The sequence below is a fragment of the Rhea americana genome, unplaced genomic scaffold (genome assembly GCF_003343005.1).
Source record: "Rhea americana isolate MKP2758 unplaced genomic scaffold, rheAme1 scaffold_167, whole genome shotgun sequence".
Lineage (NCBI taxonomy): Eukaryota > Metazoa > Chordata > Aves > Rheiformes > Rheidae > Rhea > Rhea americana.
In genome coordinates, this window is record NW_028185783.1 from 329839 (window position 1) to 349341 (window position 19503).

The 19503-nt window shown below is 38.8% G+C and overlaps 1 protein-coding gene across 1 annotated transcript in view; it reads left to right on the forward strand.

Moving 5' to 3' along the window:
- Positions 1–18399, forward strand: part of FHDC1 (FH2 domain containing 1) — a 34437-nt gene extending 16038 nt beyond the window's left edge. Inside the window, exons 5-12 of the mRNA XM_085300634.1 lie at positions 1876–1961; positions 2045–2145; positions 4831–4901; positions 5006–5113; positions 6008–6078; positions 8650–8767; positions 10999–11163; positions 14370–18399. Coding sequence (XP_085156760.1) covers positions 1876–1961; positions 2045–2145; positions 4831–4901; positions 5006–5113; positions 6008–6078; positions 8650–8767; positions 10999–11163; positions 14370–16409 — 2760 coding nt within the window. The 3' untranslated portion in view covers positions 16410–18399. The remainder of the gene's footprint in view (positions 1–1875; positions 1962–2044; positions 2146–4830; positions 4902–5005; positions 5114–6007; positions 6079–8649; positions 8768–10998; positions 11164–14369) is intronic.
- The last annotated feature ends 1104 nt before the right edge of the window (positions 18400–19503 follow it).

Consider the following 19503-nt stretch of genomic DNA (forward strand, 5'->3'; position numbering starts at 1 on the left):
TTTATTTTCGTTTGTTTCTTGCTTGTTTAGCAACTTAGAAATATCGGGAATGTCAAGTCTGGTCTTTCCTGTTTTTTGTTGGCAGACTTCTTGGATGACTCTGTAAATTAGCAGTTTTCTCAGGCCTCAAACAAGTGGGCATGCAGTTTGACTTTAGATGGAGCTTTTGTTCAAATATCTTGAGTTAAATGCAGGATTAAGAAATGGAGTTAGATAGCCTGAATAGAAATTGCTCAGTTAATTAGAATTCTCTTTCTTTCTCATAAATCTTTTTTTAATTTGAAAACAGAACACAAGTCTTTAATTTTGAATTTTCTTCAATTTAAAATGTTTTATTTTTTAAAACTGAGAAGTTTTATTATTCTGGGTTTAATCTGAACTTTTTGATTTTTTTCTTAAAATTTGCTCTCAACAYTTCTATTTTTTTTATAACATGGAGAAAGAATGGGAATAAAGCAGGACAAAGCTGTTCAGACTCCTTTTTCCTGCTAGTCCAGAGTTTATTTTCAATTCCTAACTTAGCAAAGCCTATGTTGTCTTTTACTATAACTTTTTTTTTTTTTTTTTTTTTTTTTTTTTTTTTTTTTTTTTACTGTGAAAACAGAAAAATAACTTAAGTGATTAATTTGGAGCCTGATGTTTTAAAAAGCTTGTGAATGTCTTGGTAAATCACAGGAGCCTGAAAATTGCTGATGCCCTGATATGGCATGTGTCTTTCCATGATAGCTTAGCATGCTTTCTAAAACTGAAGACCACCTTGTAAATGTGGKTATGAATATGCTTTAAATGTAATCTTGTAGAGGGAAGGATGATGGGCTAGTTTGTAAATTGAAGTTTGGGGAAATGTACAAGTGATACTGTATGTGAAATTGGTGGTGGAATGAAGAAATTATATAATTGGGAGTGGGCTCTGCTTTGGGACATGATTGCTGTATTGGAAAATGTGGAGGAAATTCCAGTTATATTTAAACATATGTGCATGTATTTTCCTTTTTTTTCATATAAATAAACAGTAAGTGTGTGGGCAGATTAGTGGCTTCCAGATYATGCAAATACATGGATTTTGGTGGAGCTGCAAAGGGAAATAGACAAAATGAATGTGATGATATTTCCTTTACATGTAAATGGTGTTGTCACAGTACTGATCACAAATAACTTGAAAATGCAACCTTACATTTTTCTTTATAAAGTATTTCATATGAATGAGAAAATGCAAACTCAAGATTGTGAAGTTTTACCCCTTACAAAAGTTTTAGAGGAAACAGTGGAAGCAAGTTTCTGAAAAACCGTAACTTAAGCCTTAGTGACATTGTGTCAAAGAAGCCTGGATAGTCCTATGAAATGCTGAACACAGTTGACTTCAGGCTGTGCTCTCAGTATACCACACTTGTTGAAGAGTCAAGGATCATTTTTCTGATCATCACCTAAGAAGTTGTTTTGTGTCAGACACCCCCCACCCCAAATCAACTGGAGAACGTCAAATGGAGCAATTGGAGAGAAAAGAGCTAATTCTCCCAGGACAACTGGAACGATGGTGTTCTAAACATAGTGTTTTTTTTACACTGAAAGAGTATGAGCATGAGGGACTAGTTAGGGAAGTGGAGAAGGTAAAGGATGGTAATGGCATTGTACTTTTATGCTGGGGTGCCTTGCTAGTTTTGGGGAAAAATGATGATGTTACTAGTTTTATTTTCTTCTGACTGGGGTGTGTGCAGATTACAGAAGCTTGGGCAGCAAAGCCATTCAGTCAGTCACTGAGTGTGCTCTCTAATTCCGCCTGTTAAATAGACTGCTTTAGAAGGTGTTTCCTTCCAAAGTCTGGTTAATCCTGATCTTTGATAAAGTTCTTTACTAATATCTTTTTCTCTTTTCTAGGTAAAGAAACTCAAAGCCTTTGATGGAGATGTATCAAAACTGTCTCAAGCTGATTCTTTCATGTATTTACTCATCCAGGTGCCAAAGTAAGGAGACAATAGGTTTATTCTCTTCATGAAAAACATTGTTTTGGCTCTCAGTTCTAAGCCTGTTTGTTTGTGTTCTTCAGCTATACTCTTAGAATTGAAGCTATGGTGTTAGAGAGGGAGTTCTCACCCTCCTGTGCTTCCCTGCAAGATGACATGAAAGTTATAAGACGGGCAACAAAAGGTAATTAAACATGTTGGGACATGCATAATACTCTTGTTTTTGTTAGCATGTTAATTTGTCTGCCTTATGAAGGCTAGAGCTTGAATTTCAGGTACCTGGTAGCTATTAAAGGAAGCTAACTCCCCTCTGACAAATGCCATCAGGGTGTGCCTGGTGAATCTTTGCTTTGCTTCCACAATCAAAAACCTAGAGGCTTTGAACACACTGGCAATGGGTTCATGACCAAAGCCTACAAACTGTATAGCCCAAACTGACAAAAGCAAAGGTGACCATCTTTAAACTGTATAGCCCAAACTGACAAAAGCAAAGGTGACCATCTTTTATTTTTTGAGTACAATTTGCTCATTCATGCATCACTGTGACCCTTATTCAATCAGTTTGTTATGCTGCTTTGCTCACCCTTTCAAACATCCATGGAGAAAATCACTGTATGGTTCCCAAATTTCTCTCTATCTGGTTATCTTTTGAGGTGGCAGTATTAGTGGGCTAAAATCTTTATTGTAGAGACTAGTTCTATTGCCATTCCTTTGCCTTCTGTTTTTCATGAATACCTGTTCTCTTCATTGCACAAGCTTTGAAATGCTGCAACTGGTTATTCCTAACATAATCTAGTATCTTGTGCTCTACAGGAAAATAATAAATTTCCTAATTTCATTTAAACATTAATGCTGACCTTTTCAAATCTCTTCAGTGACTATTTGTACTGTTTCTCTGTATGAAAACTCCCATTTCTGGTCTGATAAATTTTATGACCAGCTACTGCAGCACTGTCTAGACTGCTTCCAGTGGGATAAAAGGGCACAGTAGTAAGAATATTCAGTTATGAGCACCAGTGCTTAGAGTAGTCATTTTTCGTGAAAGAAAGAGGGAATAAAGCCTGGTATGTTCTTCCTGACACTGGATGTTGAACTGGTCCTCCCTTACTCAGAAGCATGCCCATCTGCTTAAGCTAAGGTTTGAGTTTGGCTTTTTACTGGAGCTCTTTCAAATCATTGTTCTTTGTGTTTTGGGCAATAGATGTAGTGAGTGAATGGATTCTGTATAGAAGCAGCCATGCACAGTTGTTCTTCATATCCTTCACCCAGCACATCTGTGAACTGATGAATTCATTGCTTCCAGAAGAGATGTTTTTGTCTCCAGCTCCTGCATCAGGCTGGTCATGCAAATTTGACTGACTGATCTTCCCTGTTTTCAATCTGCTAGTGTTATATGGTGGTCTCTGGTCTTTTCATTCAGGGTTTGTTGATTGCCTCAGGTTGTTTAGGAATTATGTTTACCCTTCTGTTCTCCCACATTTCTTTCCTAGTAATTTACTTAAATTCTAATACTGGTAGTCACTAAGAGTTAGGGTGGTCTACATACCATCTTGGATCCTCTTCTAGCCTGAAAATGGATGCATCTCATAGTGATGCTGAGCAGGCTCTTACTATGCAGAATCTTCGGATGTTGCCTTCTTTTCTTGGCTTTGTGAAATTTGATATTCTCTTTTGTGTTCTCTCCTCTTTCTTCCTCCTTGCTTTCTCATCTATAGCTTGTTAAGTGAAAGGCTATTTAATTAGTTAAAAGCTTTTTAGGCCAATAATACTGAAATCCAAAGGCACAAGTGCTATCTGCTGCCAAAAATGATAGTGTATTGTGCTAAGCAGTTAAACACAGGGTAAATTATAGAAAGTAGACTTTGAAACAAAATAATTTTGGAAGTATTTATGCTGTAATAAATAACATTTTAAGGAATCTACCTTTTATTATTTTCATCAATGTAGAATACAATACCTTACATTAAAGGCAACTTGTGTTATGTTTCTTGCCATATAGGGGCTTGCAAATTTGCAGTTATTTAGTAGGTTATTTGTGCTAATTTAGCATTTGTGTTAATGTAATTTATTAACTGTTCAGGCTTTCTRTATCTTATTTCTAAGGTACTCATCCTGGTAACTTTTAAGCCCATGCATTGTATTCAGGAATGACTGAGAAGATGTATGAATTCAGATAAAGTACTGCTGCGCATTTTGCAAAAACAGAGTATGTAGGAAACAGGCTTCTGTAGTGGAAAAGTTTTAAAAGGCACTTTATTCCATTTAACTCTGCATCACACCAAATATAATTTTGTGCTAAATTATCTATGATGTGACTGAGATGAAATAAATGCCACTCTGAGTTGGCGACTGTATAGAAATAAAATTGTGATTCATAGAGGGAGTGGAATAAGCAAGGAAAATTTAAACATTACCTGATATCTTTTCAGGCCTGATGATTAAGTCTTGCTATAGAAGTTATTGTTTAAAAAACGCAATCCTGAAAGATGGCATATGGATTCTGCCAAGTGCAGAACATTTGCTTCACATTGGAATCAGCAGGTAGTGAGGATGCTTAACCACTTGCATGAAACACTTCCAGCATTGCAGGATTAGGGCCCCAATGTTTTGTGAGCTCCTGGGGGTTGCCTTGAAAATACTATACTTGCTAAGCTAAAGTTTGAACATGTACTTCAGATTTGCCAACTGTGCTTGTGATCTTGAATTATATAGTACCATTTTTTCCCGTGGCTTTTCAGTTTATTGTAATTTCTAGTTAAAATAAAAATCTTTACCTTTAAAAGCTTGAGGTGAAATGGAGTTTGGTAACTGACTGTGTGTATATTTCTAAATAAACAAGTGTTGGACAGCAATTTTTTGTTCCTTACAGAGTTAATGACTTGTGAGGAACTTCATTCCATATTGCACTTGGTCCTTCAGGCTGGGAATATTATGAATGCGGTAAGTGACATCCAAAATGGAGATGACTGATTGACCAAATTTCTGTATTAGTATTGCAGTCCACTGATGTCACGTGCCTTAGCTGATTTCTCCTTCCTTTTTAGGGAGGTTATGCTGGCAATGCTGTTGGATTTAAACTGTCATCACTGCTCAAGCTGGCGGACACAAAAGCCAACAAACCAGGGATGAGTCTGCTGCATTTTGTTGCTCTGGTATATAAAAACTGTTCTGATGAAAAGGAGCTCACCTTAGTCTAGAACTAAAGATGACTGATGATAGAAGGGTCCATGTTTGTCAGAAAAAGATGCTTTTTGAGGCTTTGATCCTAATCTTTTTTCCTCTCTCGCCACAAAATTCACCAGTTTTCCTATGTCTGGTCATCCTATCCAGAAACTCAAGGAAAACTTAGCTTTTTTGTGTGATGTAAAAGATTCCCTTCATCTGACTTCTTCATTGTAGCTTTCCAATTACCATCCTGCATGCTTCTACTATAGGAGTGGCTTCTTTTGATAAAATTTCTTTTAATCCTGTTCAGTCTCCCAGGCAACCTTTTTTTTTCTTTCCCCTCCCTTGGTGATTGACACACATTTTTAAAGTTGTTGCAGACTTTTGGAGTTAATTTTTCTTTCCTTTCAATCTTCCTGATTTAAGAAAGGAGAAGATTTAAATGCTTCCATATGTGACTTTGGTTATCTGTGTACACACTGGCTTAACAGATTTCCAGTCAGCTAACAATGGGATATTAATTGATACTTGGATGGGAAACACTGTATCTGCTCAAATGATGGCCATCAGTAAATTGTTCTTTCCCTAACCTTCACTATTAATATATGTAGCTTTTGTTTGCTGGCAGAAGCGGCTGTTGTACACTGTAAAATAGAAGGCGTTGTTTAAAGTTTCTAGTTCTGATCCCTGCCTTTCTTTAAGGGAGGCGTCTCCTTCAGGATTGTCAGGATTGAACTGAAAGAAAAACAGTGTAAGAGAGAAACTTTTAAGTGCCCTCTCAAAAGCTTTAGAACTGCTTGAGTTAGATACTTTACCATGGTAATGGAATGTTAATGGGTTGTGTTTGTTTTGTTTTGGGTTTTTTTTCCTGTTTGTTTTAGGAAGCCCAGAAGAAAGATGCTGCTCTTCTTAACTTCTCAGAAAAAATTAAGGATGTTCATGATGCTGCCAGGTAAGCCAAGAAAAGATCTTACAGTTGGACTATAATTTGGAAATTTCTTATTTGTGAAGCTATGTAGCTCATTCACAGAAGTCTTGGCACAAAAACTGAGATCATTACAAGTGTTTACTGTAGCTTTGAGGGCTTCATTTCCATTTGCTAGCAGAAGTATGCTTGCGATGTGCCTTCAGGTATGAAGTTTTTTATGACATGATCTCCATAGTTTTTTTTTTTTTTTTTTTGGTAGTTTTACTTCTGCCAACTAGATGAGCGAATGTGTTGCTTTTAAGAGGTCAAAATAAAAGCATGTTAATGGTTTTCCTTAAAACAATTTTCAGCTATATCTGAGCTGGTTACAACTTTTTCCAAACCTGGTACTAGATACAGGTACTGACCTAGGCTCTGTTAGGTGCTTCTTGATATTTGGTTTGCTTCTCTGTTTCTGTCTTGGAGAGTACCTCACTTGTAGCGTTCCTCTRTTCTGGATATTATATTATGAGCCATTCAAAATAGTGGACTTCAGCGTTGTATGTCAGGTGAATTTGTCACAGATCTGATCACTTCTGCATCCTGTGGATGAATATGGTTCTGCTATGTTTATTCGGCCAAATGGAATATCTGAGGGGTTTGGGGCTCTATGTTGCTTTCATCTTAAGGTCTCCAGCTGCTTAATTTTAAACAGAACCTGGTTCATACCTGGATAACTGTACTTGCTCTTGTGAGACGGTGCAATCTGAAGCACAGAACAGGAAGCTAGTGATCCTGTAGTTCTAATCCCAATTCTGCTACTTTCTTGCTCTTGAGCTTTGGTCTATCTATTTACAATCTATTTACAATCTTTTCCATGCTGTAAGATGGATCCAATCGCTTAGATCTGATGCAGGATTAAGTAATGTCTGCAAAGGACTCTGAAATCTTCTGAGGGAAGGAGTGGCCATGGAGTTAATCCGAACATTTTTGATGGACCACCTGTGTGGCGCTCTGCCATCCAACCCACACACTTTGTTGGCAGTCTGCCTGTGTAGCTTCCCTCAGCATCCAAGCCCCCTGGCAAGCAACAGAGGAGCAGGCAGAATCTCTAGTCTTGTGATGTTTTTTTCTAGCCACTTTGTTCTTTGATCACATTGGTTAACACTGAAAATCTTTGTAATTCAGGCTGAAAACTACACGGGGAGTGTACTCTATACTTTGAAATGTTTTAGGAAAACAGTCTATACCTACAGAGTGTACAGCATAATCGGCTAAGCATGGTTGAAGGGAAAAATTAAACAAAATTGAATACATGTCTCACTGTTGGGCATGAGGAAGATCTCTATTAGAGAAAACTGTCATGTACAAGTTGCTCATAAATTTTCCCTGTTAGAGCGTGTTAGAACAACTACTGTTATACTCTTTATTTTTATCACCTTACCTTTTTTTCTTGAAGTCCATCCTCCTCCTCCTCCTTAGCAGGCAGAAAAATATAGCCTATAGCATCTGCCATTTTCCTTATTTGCTAAAACATCTATGAACTGCCCGTAACAAGGAGTTAACTTTRGAGCTGAAGTAAGCAGACAAAGGACAGCATACATTATATTTCTGTTCACTGGCAAGCATACGCGCTGCCAGCATTTTCAGCCATATGCACTTCAATTGGTCTGCTGCAAATTCTTCAACTTTGCTGTTTTAAAGTCATGCTACTGGTAGAATGGTCCTAAGTAGGAGAGTGTGTACAGTTGTTAATCTTTACTATTTTGGAGACTGAAATACTTTAGTTCCTAGGCAAAGATCAATCCTTCATGTGAAGGAAATGCCATCTATATTGAAGCATTTACCCTTGAGGTGACTGAGAGGTGATAGTTGGAGCTGTTGTCATAGAACATGGATCTTCCAGGATAAAGCTTAGAGTTTTTTTTTTTTTTTGATAAGTACATCAGCTCAGAGCTATTTACTGTGGTCTTACATCTGCCAAGTTATCTCTGCCTAAAAAACAGGAGCTTTGCTGCTGATATGTAGTAGAAGGATGAAATGTTGTAACTGCAGCGTTTAGACTGGTTGGCCTGCTTTGCTGTAACACCTTAGAAGAATGTTGCATGCAGTTTTGTAGTGCTGAATGCTGCTGCTGAAATGGCAGTCCTAGCTGACCRCCTCTTCTGACTCCATTTTGTACTAGCTCTTGTACTTGAGCTGGACCAAATAAATGATCCATCTGGAAGCAAAATGTTTTTTCCTTTTGCTCAGTTAATTTTCAGTTCCCAGATATGGCTGACATTTAGAAAATGAGTGCTAGCACAAGCACCAGAAAAGGAACACCTAGTCAGAGACGAGAGGCATTACTTTTTTGGTGGTAGGGATGAGTAGGACTGGCTTGAGTTAATTGTGAAATCACATCTCGTGGGAATCTTTTCAGGTTGCAAAGAAGGAGAAATATGCTTATGTCTGCTGACTTCCAGTTTCTACTCTGGAAAGATTTCCTGAACAGGCAGATCTTGTTTAATAGCCAGCATGTGCTTCATTAAACATCCATTTCTGAAGTGTATTATGGCTAACCTGTAGGCAACTCCTTCCCTTCAATAAACATTCTCTGTATATGTTATTTTTTAGGTTATCTATTGATAATATAGAAGCAGAAATCCACTCACTGTCTTTCAAGGCAAGATCTGTTAAAGACAGTATTCGTCGAGATGCCAAACTCTTTCATCAGATGGAAAGCTTTCTCCAGGTTTGTAGGATGTCAGTCCTAATGCGTTACTGTCACCTGAGTACAGGAACATTCCTTAGCTGGGTGTAATATGTGCAGATATATTAATAAACAGAAGCACTGTTTTAATATGTCTACCCTATCAGTTGTACAAAGGTGTTTCAACTACATGCTGTTTTCAAGTAAGAGTGTTGGAAGGACTGTGTTTTTACAGGGAGGGATATTGAATGTACATTGCCTGAGGGTTGTTGGGCAAGCATGTTTAATGTCTGTGAAATGACTGATGAAGATCAGTAGTTAAAAGATTATTTGAATTGGTCTCTACTTTTGTACTTAACATGCCGATACTATATTTTGGGTAGCTGTGATACTGCACTGGAGCRTGTCAGTTTTAGCTGAGACTATACTATGCGTATAAATCCTGATGGGTGACTGAAGAGGYGTTGCTAGAAGTTTGTACATCACAGGACTGTTTTCTGCACTAATTTACACTTAGTGCAGAGTATATTATTTGTATATTATTTTGAGTGTGTGTTATTTTGTATTATTACTTCTGGGTGGAGTCTCATTTTCTTTTTTTTTCTTTTTTTTTTAGTATTCCAGCAACTGTTATAGATGTGAATGTGTATAGCACTTAACTTTGAAGCAGAGTTCTTAGTATTTTCTGAGTATGTGGTGATGCCTGGAGAAACATGTATAACACTTCAATTAAGAGATTTTTCTGTTTCACAGAAAATATATATAATATAATATATATAATATAAATCTATAGATGATCATTAAACGTAAGAAAACAGGTGTTATTCTGGAACTTTACTTGCCCTGATTTTCAACTTGCAGATGTACTTACTAGTCCCTGCAGTTTTTCAGAAGATGTTTAAGAAGCTGATTAAGAAAGGGGCAGGCTAAGAAATAGGTGTCTTCATTTACTTTGAATTATTGGTTTTTATCCATTGCATTCAGACTCTTTAGTGTCATGTTTTAGCATGTTTGGGATTTATTTTTAATTTAATAGATGWTTTTATGGAACACTACAACCTTGTTTAGGCCACATTTCAAAATAAATGTTGTGAAAAAAGCATTTTACAAATACATACCTTACATAAACACTTCTGGATTTGTTTTTAAATTACAAGTGATAACCAAGCTGATTAGAAGTCTGCTGTCATAATCTCATTCTCATGAATAAGTTATTGAAATATGTGGGATTTATCAATTGTCCAGTTTATGTCAGTTTATCTTTAATACAGCTTTCTGATTTTTTGTTTTTGTGGCTAACAGGTAAAGATTTGTTCCTACTCTGCTAGTATAATTTGACAATTAACTTCCTGGCAGTGGGTTGGCTTAAATCATCATCAGTGCCTCCAACTGCCTTTTCCCACTATTGTGCAGTGGTGGCAAAAGTATTTTGGGTGTACTTGGGTTAGACAGTGTCAGAGAACAGATTTGTTTGGAAAGTAACTCTTCTCTCCAAGTTATTTTCAGCCAGGTATCTGAGATACGGGATAGAGCAAGGATGGGAGTGAATGGCTGGGGATGCAGATGGAGGACAGAGAGAGGCAATTGCTGAAACTTTTTAAAGCAGTTGTGCTGCTGAAAATCTAACCACAGCCTTATTCTCTTCCTCTTGAATCTTTTTTAACCAGTATACTCCAGTCCCCTCTGTGTAGTGCTGCAGTTATGATTCAAAGTACTGCTTTATGGGGGGCATTTTCTGGATGTTTTTAAAAATATTTATCTTTAGCATTTCCTTACCTGCCTGGCATGAAAGCCTTTTTTGTCATGGTCTAGGATAGACTGAGGAAGGAGTTGATTGTGTTATATATATATCCATGAATTTATCCACATGTTTTACAGGAAAAGGAATTAATTCATTTAAGCTTAGTTGAAAGGTGCAAAGAAAAATGGGAGAATAAGGCACATGGAGCTCTCAGGAGTCTCCTAAGTGTCATAGTACAGTCTTTGATTTTACTCATCTAAAAATTTTAACTTTATTCAGGTTTTGATTTTTTTTTCCAGCTTGTATCCCAGTCACTAGAATTTAAATTTTGATTGATCCATTTCCTCTGACCTTCCTTACTTGCTTACTTTCTGAAATGACAAGAACTTTCTTCTACCTTCAAAGTCTTAACTCCTGGGTTTTGTAACAGCTGCTAGGTTGGAACATGAATTTCATTGGTTCCTAAAATATATTAGATCTGCTATGTCTTTAAGTTACCTGTCTGATTCATGACATATATGTTTTCCTGCAGTTTGCTATAAGACATCTAAAGGAGCTTGAACACCAGAAACGAGAACTACAGAAGGAGGGGAATGCTCTCATTGACTTTTTCTGTGAGGACAAAGAAACTATGAAGCTGGATGAATGTTTCCAGATATTTAGGGACTTCTGCATAAGGTTCAACAAGGCTGTTAAGGTAAGAGCAGTGAATGAGTTTCTGTTTATTTGAAATACTTATTTGAAATAAATACTGGCTCACATTGGAATAAAGTTATTTTTTTCTGCTTAGAAAAAAAGCTACTTCTGCTGCACTTTACCTGCTGTGACATTTGCTAAAGTGGGCTATAGCAAGCTGCCCTCTTACATGCATTTCTTGCCATAAACCAGATGTGAAATGATCTTTCCGCCCAGCCCAGTATTCAGTCCCACTGTCCAGTCATCAGCTCTTTCTCTACTCCACATATTCTGCTGCAGGCCAAATAGACCATTGATGCAATATGTCAGAGCAACCTCTAGGCCCACTTGCAAGCAAGCTGCTGCTTTTTCACCCTTTTCAGGGGAGCATCTTCCGGTTAGTGATTGGTGAGTTGAGCAGAGACACAGATTGCAGAGATTTCCTGAGTGGAGGTAACTGTTCAGATCTTGAGCSTGTGATATTAGGTCAGTGGAAAGGCCTAGAAGTGAGGCAGCACACTGCATGGATGTACCATGCAGTGGAGATACTCAAGCCCGCCTGGATGCAGCTCTGTCTAACATGCTTTAGGTGACCCTGCTTGAGCAGGGGGATTGGACTAGATGATCTCYGGAGGTCCCTTCCAACTTTACCGATTCTATGATACCAGTCTGAATCAGCGCTAGCTGGAGCTCTGTAAAGCCCTTTTGTTCCAAGACTAAATGCTTTTTGTCAAGTAAAGTAAGGACAGTGTTTTCCGCTTTGTTCTTTCAAATCCTTTTTGTGGGTTAAAAACTCACAAAAGATGACAGGCCTACAGTGCAAAGATACCTTATCACTAGTGTGACCACTCTTTTACTAAGTAACCTGAATTGGCACCAAATAATTCGAAAAGTGTAGTGTCGGAGATGAGAGTAGGCAAAGAGTGCTTTCAGCATCAGCTATAATTTAGATTCAGGAAAGTCCACCTTTCATTACAAATAATTTTGTAAGGCAATAATATGAATTAGATGGACCTACGGATTTCTTCTTCTGCCTTCTGCATTTGACAGCACTTTTTACATAAAGCTTTAGCTCAGAAAAGAGGGAAGAACAATGTTGATTTGTAGCAGACTAGTAAGATATTCAGCTAGCACACTCTTTGTGCTGTTAGCTTACCTAACCTTTTCCACTCAAGACAGCATGTAGATATGCATGTATGTGAATATTATGCAAACATATGAAACCAAATGGTGATAACTATTGCAGATATTGTAATGAGAGGCGACTTTGGATATAAAGTATTTGCTCAATTATTCATTTATATTTAGTTATTACTCTAAAGTCCAGGGGCATCTTCCTCCTTCTCTCTGTAGTAAGGAATCACACTCTAAAAATTACAAATTAGTCTCATCTGCTAGTATTAAAGACCTTTTCTTATTACATACTTCTTATGGATTAACCTCTGTCTCCACAAAATGAACAGCATAATTCAAAATAAAGATTGCAGTTCTGACGAATGAATGTAACATGTCAACAGCCAGCAGTCTAAAAAGATGATCATTACTATACCACAGTGGTGATATGCATATAATTCAAGTATTTAAACATAAATTTTTGCAATTTTGGGGCATGTCTAGATGTATTTAAAACAATTTTTTTCCTTTGAATAAAATCTCCAGAAACATGTTTTGGGTGAGGTTAGAATGTTCAGTCTCTGCTATGGTGATTAGTAATATCTACGACTATTTTTAACTGGTTCTTTTTACAGAGGTAAAGTTGAACTTGAGCACTTGGCAAGAATACGTTCTGTAGTTCCAATCTTGTTTTTTTTAGAAAAAAAATCCAAATGACAGATTTTTTTCCTGAAATGTGAGATTTTTCTTCTTTCCTAGCTGTTCAGGTTCTGGAGGTTCTCTAGTGTGTCTTATCGTTCATAGGCCAATGTAGTCCAAAGTTCACTCTTAAGAGATCTAGATTAACTCATTCATCAAAAGGAGCATTGGCATGAGGTTATTTTGTCTCCTGAAAGCTTTCAGGAGACTTCTTCCAAATGTACAGCTCTTCTGTTGTCACAACAGTGGAAAGATCAAACTACACAAAGCTTCAGACAAATGGCAGGTGGTGGGTTTTTTTAATAGTGTGTCATATAGGCTTGCTGAGAACAGATTTAACAACACTATAGGAAAATTATGTAATTCCTGAATCCTTCATCAAGACTAGCCCCTCCCCATCTTTCTTCTGCTGCAACTGTACTGATTCTAGAAAACCAGCTTCTGCATTTTGGAAAATAACCTGGAAAGTTCAACTGAAGGTTCAGTTAGATTAAGTTTGAAGCCTATAAGTGACAATTAAAATGCTGATGTTCTTAATAATTCATTGCCAGTGATTTTAGTAGAAATGTGTTACTATGTTGTTTTTCAAACAAAAAACTATCTCTTTCTATGGCTTCCTGAATCAAAGCCCCACACCTTGGCTACTAAAATTTCAGCCTGCCCTGGGCAACTTCTGTGGAGCAGTTGACAATTTTTGAAGCCAACAATGAATAAGAGATCCAAAACTTGAATGAGGTATCGATTAATGGCCCTTAAGAAGTGTCAGTTGATGTCAAACTGTTCATGAGGCATTGTGCAAACTTTTTTTATTTGCTTTCATATCCAATTAAGTAATGTCTTTTCCTAAAATTTCCAGTCTATTATGTTTAAGTTGGAGGTAAGTATCTCCCCGTAGAAGCTCGACTTGCTAAGGAACAATTGCAATTATTGCAGTAATGGAGGATGGAATGATCACATTGGCTGTATGCTGATCAACCAGGTTAATCTTAAAGGATGAATGTAATATTCAATAGAATTTTACTGCCCAGATAAAACTGCTCCTTTTAAACTTACTGGGGAGAGACCTGAAACTCTCCATCTTATTGCAGGAACTGTTTGAATGGACTTGAAATCTAGTTGTGTTTGACAGGTCATGTTCTTGGTCTCCACAAGGACTTGTGCATATTTTTCAGTGCTTCTTATGCTGACCAGACTTACGCACATGCTGTATTAGCTATGCAGGGAACTGCTTTCCATCTGGTTAATGGTTGCAGAATTTATGGTTGCCATGGTGATTCTGTGTATGTGCATGTTGTGGGGAGGGATGGTGGAAGGAGCTAACCTTGATAGGAAAAGGGATAAATAGATTTATGTAAGATTGTTTTCATGCATAGGACAATGTCCTCTGAAACATATATTTATGCTTTTCCTCATCAGGAAAATAGGGAACGAGAGATCCAGGAGCTTCATAATCTGCAAAGACGAAAAGAGCTGGAGGAGAAGCGTCGATCCTGGGCAGCTGGAGAGCTTGGGAGCTTTGGACGAAGCAGCAGTGAAAATGATGTAGAAATGTTGGCCAAGAAAGGACTTGAAGAATTTCTTCCTTTCTTGCAGCAGAGACCTCAAAGTCCTTCATACAGAAACCCCAATTCAAGACGGTCTCGACTTTCTCTAGGCATCACTGCAGACAGGGAACTGCAGAGTTTTCTGGAGATCTCAAAGGATGAGGATCCAAACAAGTTTAACAGCCTTCCCCGTGCAAACACCCGACAAGCAAGACCCAGTGTAGCCTGGACTGAATCCAAGGAAAGCAGAGATCTCAATTTAAATACCTTGCACTTACACCAACAGTCTGAAACCAATGTGACAAGTGGTGACCTGCTGCAGTTGCCTTCAGCTCAGTCCAGTCACTTTGGTGGCTCGACTGGTGTCCGTTATTCACAGAAGAGCACAGACTACAGCGTGCGTCCTTCCAATGTGTCTTGCGAGGAGTCCACAGATATAAATGCTCTGGCCCTTGCAATTGAGGAGCATGAACTTGTTAAAGGATTACGTAAGTTCGATATTCAAGGCACAAAGCCTGCAGAAGACACACCTTCAATTTATTTAGAGGATGCTGGTGGAACAGACTTGGAGACCCTAGATGATCTAAGCTTACATTCCCTCAGCACAGCTGATGATGACCTGCCTCCAGCTTGCAAAAGTTCTAAAGAGGTCCACGACCATAAGTCCAAGGCGATGGATTGCAAGAGTGAAGCTTCAGAGCCCAGCAGCAGCAGTCCCATGTCTATGGATACAAGTGTTTCTGGAAGTAGAGAAGATGGGCCAATGTTCTACGTGTCAGATACTACCACTGACTGTTCTTTGACATTGGATTCTTCAGAAGGAAATGATTTTAAATCAGCAGGCAATGAAATAAAGAACAAGACTGGCAAAGCAAGCTCTTCTATGAATGATCCTCAGTATGGGGCTAGAACGCTCTTCTCAAGCTTGAATTCTGCTTCTGTGAAGGATCTGTCTCTTCACGTTTCTGCCAGCGATAAGGATGATGCCAATAACAAACACACCCTCTCTAAAGAAAAGTCCTTAAAAAGCAAAGATGCAGTAGGATCAAAAAGAAACTCTCTGAAAGACAGATCTCCAAGTTCCTCAAAATCTAGTGGCACTCGCCCTAGCCACACAGCTCCTTCTAGACCCATAAGAACTTTGAATGCCTCCGAGAATGAAAGTATGAGGAAAGTAGTGCCTATTTCCCGGTCAAACAAAGCACCAAGCAGTGTGAAAAAGCTAGAAGCCAAGCCGGCACTTCGTGAAACTAGTACTGTGGAAAATCGACTGTCACGACGCAGCTCTGTCCGAGGCACAACAGATACGCTGCCAAGAAGTCCTTACAGGCATAGCATATCAGTAGAAGAGCCAAAGTTGCAAAGGGGGACCTTCACCTCAAGCAGTGCCCATTTTGAGAGGGACAGAGTCTCTCTCAAAAAGCCAAGCTCTAAACCTGTCAGGAGTACTGTCAAATCAAAGACAGATGAAACAAAGATGTGTCGCTCCACTGTAAAACCCCAGACCCCTACAGATGACACCAAGGCTGCCATAGTCAGTGCTCCCAAGGCACCATCCTCTATCCCAAACTTTGCGAGGAACACAGTGGCTTCTTCTTCAAAGCGTGCGAAAGTAGATCTATCCAGTTCATCTAAACCTCCACCCATCACAAGGTCTGTGTCCCAGAGGCTGCCAAAAACAAAGCCAGGAGCGACTTCAGATGATCCGAATCCAAAGGAAGGCAGTGGGAGTACGTTAAAAAGAGCAAGTAGTGCCAGGGTTGTTGGAAGAGGCATCCTTCAGGGAGATACTGTCAGCACTAAAGTGGAGCCTGCATCAAAGGAACAGGGTACGGTGGAGAAGTCTTCTCTTAAGCTCAAAGATGCAAACCGGACCACAATAGGTAAAATACTGAAGCCATTACTGAAATAAGAGTTTGGAAGAAGGGGTTTTTTGTATCTTGGAATGTGAACACTTGTTTAAGCACTGGATGTCTGTATCATGAAATACCCTAAAACAGTAATATTGCTGATAAGCATCATCATGTGTTCCTCGAAGTACTGCACACTATTGGAAAAGGGCAACTAAATGTGTTCTGGTCTAAATCCTTTTGTATGAATTTGAATGTATTTGAAGCTACTGTGATGGAATACGAGTGTAGCAACACATCTTTGCGCATTTGTGATGTGGTAGGTCACCAAAAGCCAAAAACTTTAAGGAAGTTAAACTACAAGATGAAATGCTTTGTGACAGAAAACGTGGGTTAAGGCCAGTTTTTGTGTATGTAAAATTCTTCCTAGGACTCAAGCATTTATGCTGGTTGGTTCCTTTCTTGATGTCAAAGTGAATCCTATGGAACAGTATCAAAAATGAACTTARATGATTGTGCTTTTTGTTGCTCTTAATTCCTCAGATTCAGGTACTCTTTTTGCCTGTTGCGAAGTCCATTGCTGGCAATTGGACAGACTGGGAACTGCTGGCCAAAAAATAGTGAAATGGGACATTTGCTGTTTGTGGCTGTCTTTAACCTTACTGAAGAATTTATAGCATGTTTTCTGAATGTATGTGTGTCTGGAGAAAATTTTCTGCTGGGCAGGAAGTTTCTTTTCCAAGAATGTGGCAGCACTGTCTTGCATGCACAAGTAATTATGACCAGTGCTGCATCAAGTAGCACGGCTGGAGGCTGTGCCTGTTGGAAGGGCTGTCGGTAACCATTGGGATGATGACTACTCCTACTCTGACTTGTGTCAGTCACAAGCGAGCTTATCACCTTGTCGTCATACATAAGTGCCATATATTTATGATACATATCAAGGATGTTTGCAGTTCAACTCTTGAAGGCTGCAGTGTAGTGCAGAGCACTTTCTTACCATTCCATGTTTCCACTGGTTTATCTACTGCCAGATTACTTGAAGTTGCAATGGCTCTGARCAAGCCATCGGTTTCCCTGCCTCCTCCTCCTCCTCCTCTCCTCCTCAACGTAAATATTTAGCATGAAACACACAGCTTACGCATGGCAATGTTTTTGTGGACTTTCTCGGTTGCTTAAAATGTGGTTTTTAATGTTTAAAGACTATAAAGGATGAATTAAACTAGTATTTGGAAGTTTTTTACAAAATAAAAACACTTCTTTTTCCTGCAGATACAAATTTTAACATCCTGTCATACTAAGGTACAGGGAATGAGGGAAAACTTGTTCAGCATGCTATGCACCTTCCCAAGAGAAATGTGTGTAGGTGGGGGGAACTGATCACTGTTCTCCTAAGCATCTTATTTACAGATTTGCCTTTTTATTCACTTATGAATGAAGCCTCATTTAAGAATAAAATTAAAAAAAAAATCTATTTGGACAAGTGGTATTGACTTACTAGTAACAGATCTGCTTGTCTGCTCTATCCCTCAGTGCTCGGAGCACGTAATTCAATGAGAATGAGCCGCTTAATTACTCACATGCCTCTCATGGGCTAGTATCAGGGACAGCCAGCTTTGTGTCTTGAGTTTGGCAATGGGCCCTTAGCTCTTCCTATGTACCAGCAAATCTTGATGCAGACATCATACCCAAACACCATAAAGTATTACATAGGGCCTCCTGTTTGAGTCTGTCTCACAAGGAGAATTTATATGGCCCACTGCCAGGCAAGGGTGAATTTTTACTTTAAATCTTACAAACTTTTGGATACTGCCTCCCTTTTGGGTAAATACAAAAGCATCTCCCTTCTCCCTATTTGTATCTGTGTGTATGGACATCTGCAAGAGCAGGTGATTGAGTTTTTTCCTTTTTTTAAAAAAACCCAAAACTTTTATTGGTAGCAGGCTTGAAAAATAATTTAAATGTGTTTGGAATATGTAAATAAATTTCTACAAATCTGTGTAAAAGAAAACAATGTATTTAATGGAACATTTATACATTTCGGAGTAACTTGGTAGTTTAATAAACTTCCCATTTACTGGGTCTGAGGTCTATGTTCTCTTTCCTGTTGTAGTCTTGGCTTTGGTCCTGGAGGTCTCAAGCAGCTGGAGTCTGGATGTAGGTAACTTTGGAAAGCTCCAAAATGAAGATCTTTAACTGCCAAAATTACTGCTGCAAAATGCTAGGTTTGTTCTTATACTATAAGACACACTGTTCAGCTTCTGGATGTTCCTGAGCGGGACTTCTGCACAGCTTTGGGCCCAATGTGAAAGGCATTAGATGGTAGATGCAGCACTTTCTATATGCGTTGTATGTTACGGCCAAGATAAACGTTCATGGCACTAACAAGTCCGGATCTGTCGCTATCTTCATGCCTTTTAGCTTAGCACACTTTATTGAGAAATCTTGGTTTACAACTCCCAGGGCTCTGAAAATAAAGAATAGCCTGTGTTGCAGGAGCAGGTGGTAACTTTTATACTGTGACTCTGAATTTTTTTTCATCCCATTGTTCCATTATTTTCTTTACTGTATGAAAAACAACATCTATACAGCAGAAAACTCAGCCAGCCTCCTTGTCCTCAGGGAGCACTTCCCCCTCTGCTATGGAAATGATTTTTGGACTGGAATTGGCAGCTATTTGCAAACTTGTTTAGGCCCTGACTTTTCTCGTTTGGTGAGTGCTTCTCTCCCCGGACGGGGTGGCAAGCACCTGCTGTCTGCCAGAGCTGAGTGATGGCTGTTGATGTGATCTACGTGGGAAAGCCCTTTGCCATCAAAAGGTGTGTCTCAAAAGTTTGGTTTTTTTAGACTTCATTTTTATTTCAAAAGGTTTATAATTACCAATTCATTATTTAAACTACCAGCTGTCAGAGACAGCGATGCCCTGTAGGTTTAATTTCCCATGTCATGAAGTTTTCCCAAATGCTAACAGCCCRTGGGACCAGCCGGATTGCAGTCAGTTTTAAAGAAATAAGACCTTTTCACAGCTTTGTTTTGCCAAACGGCTGAGGCTCTTGATCTCTTGATCGTGATCGGAGCTGAATCTGTCTCCTTTGATGGCTCTTGAGGCGTGAGGGGGTGGGATGAGGCGACAGTGCAGTGGAGGAGAGCAGGGGA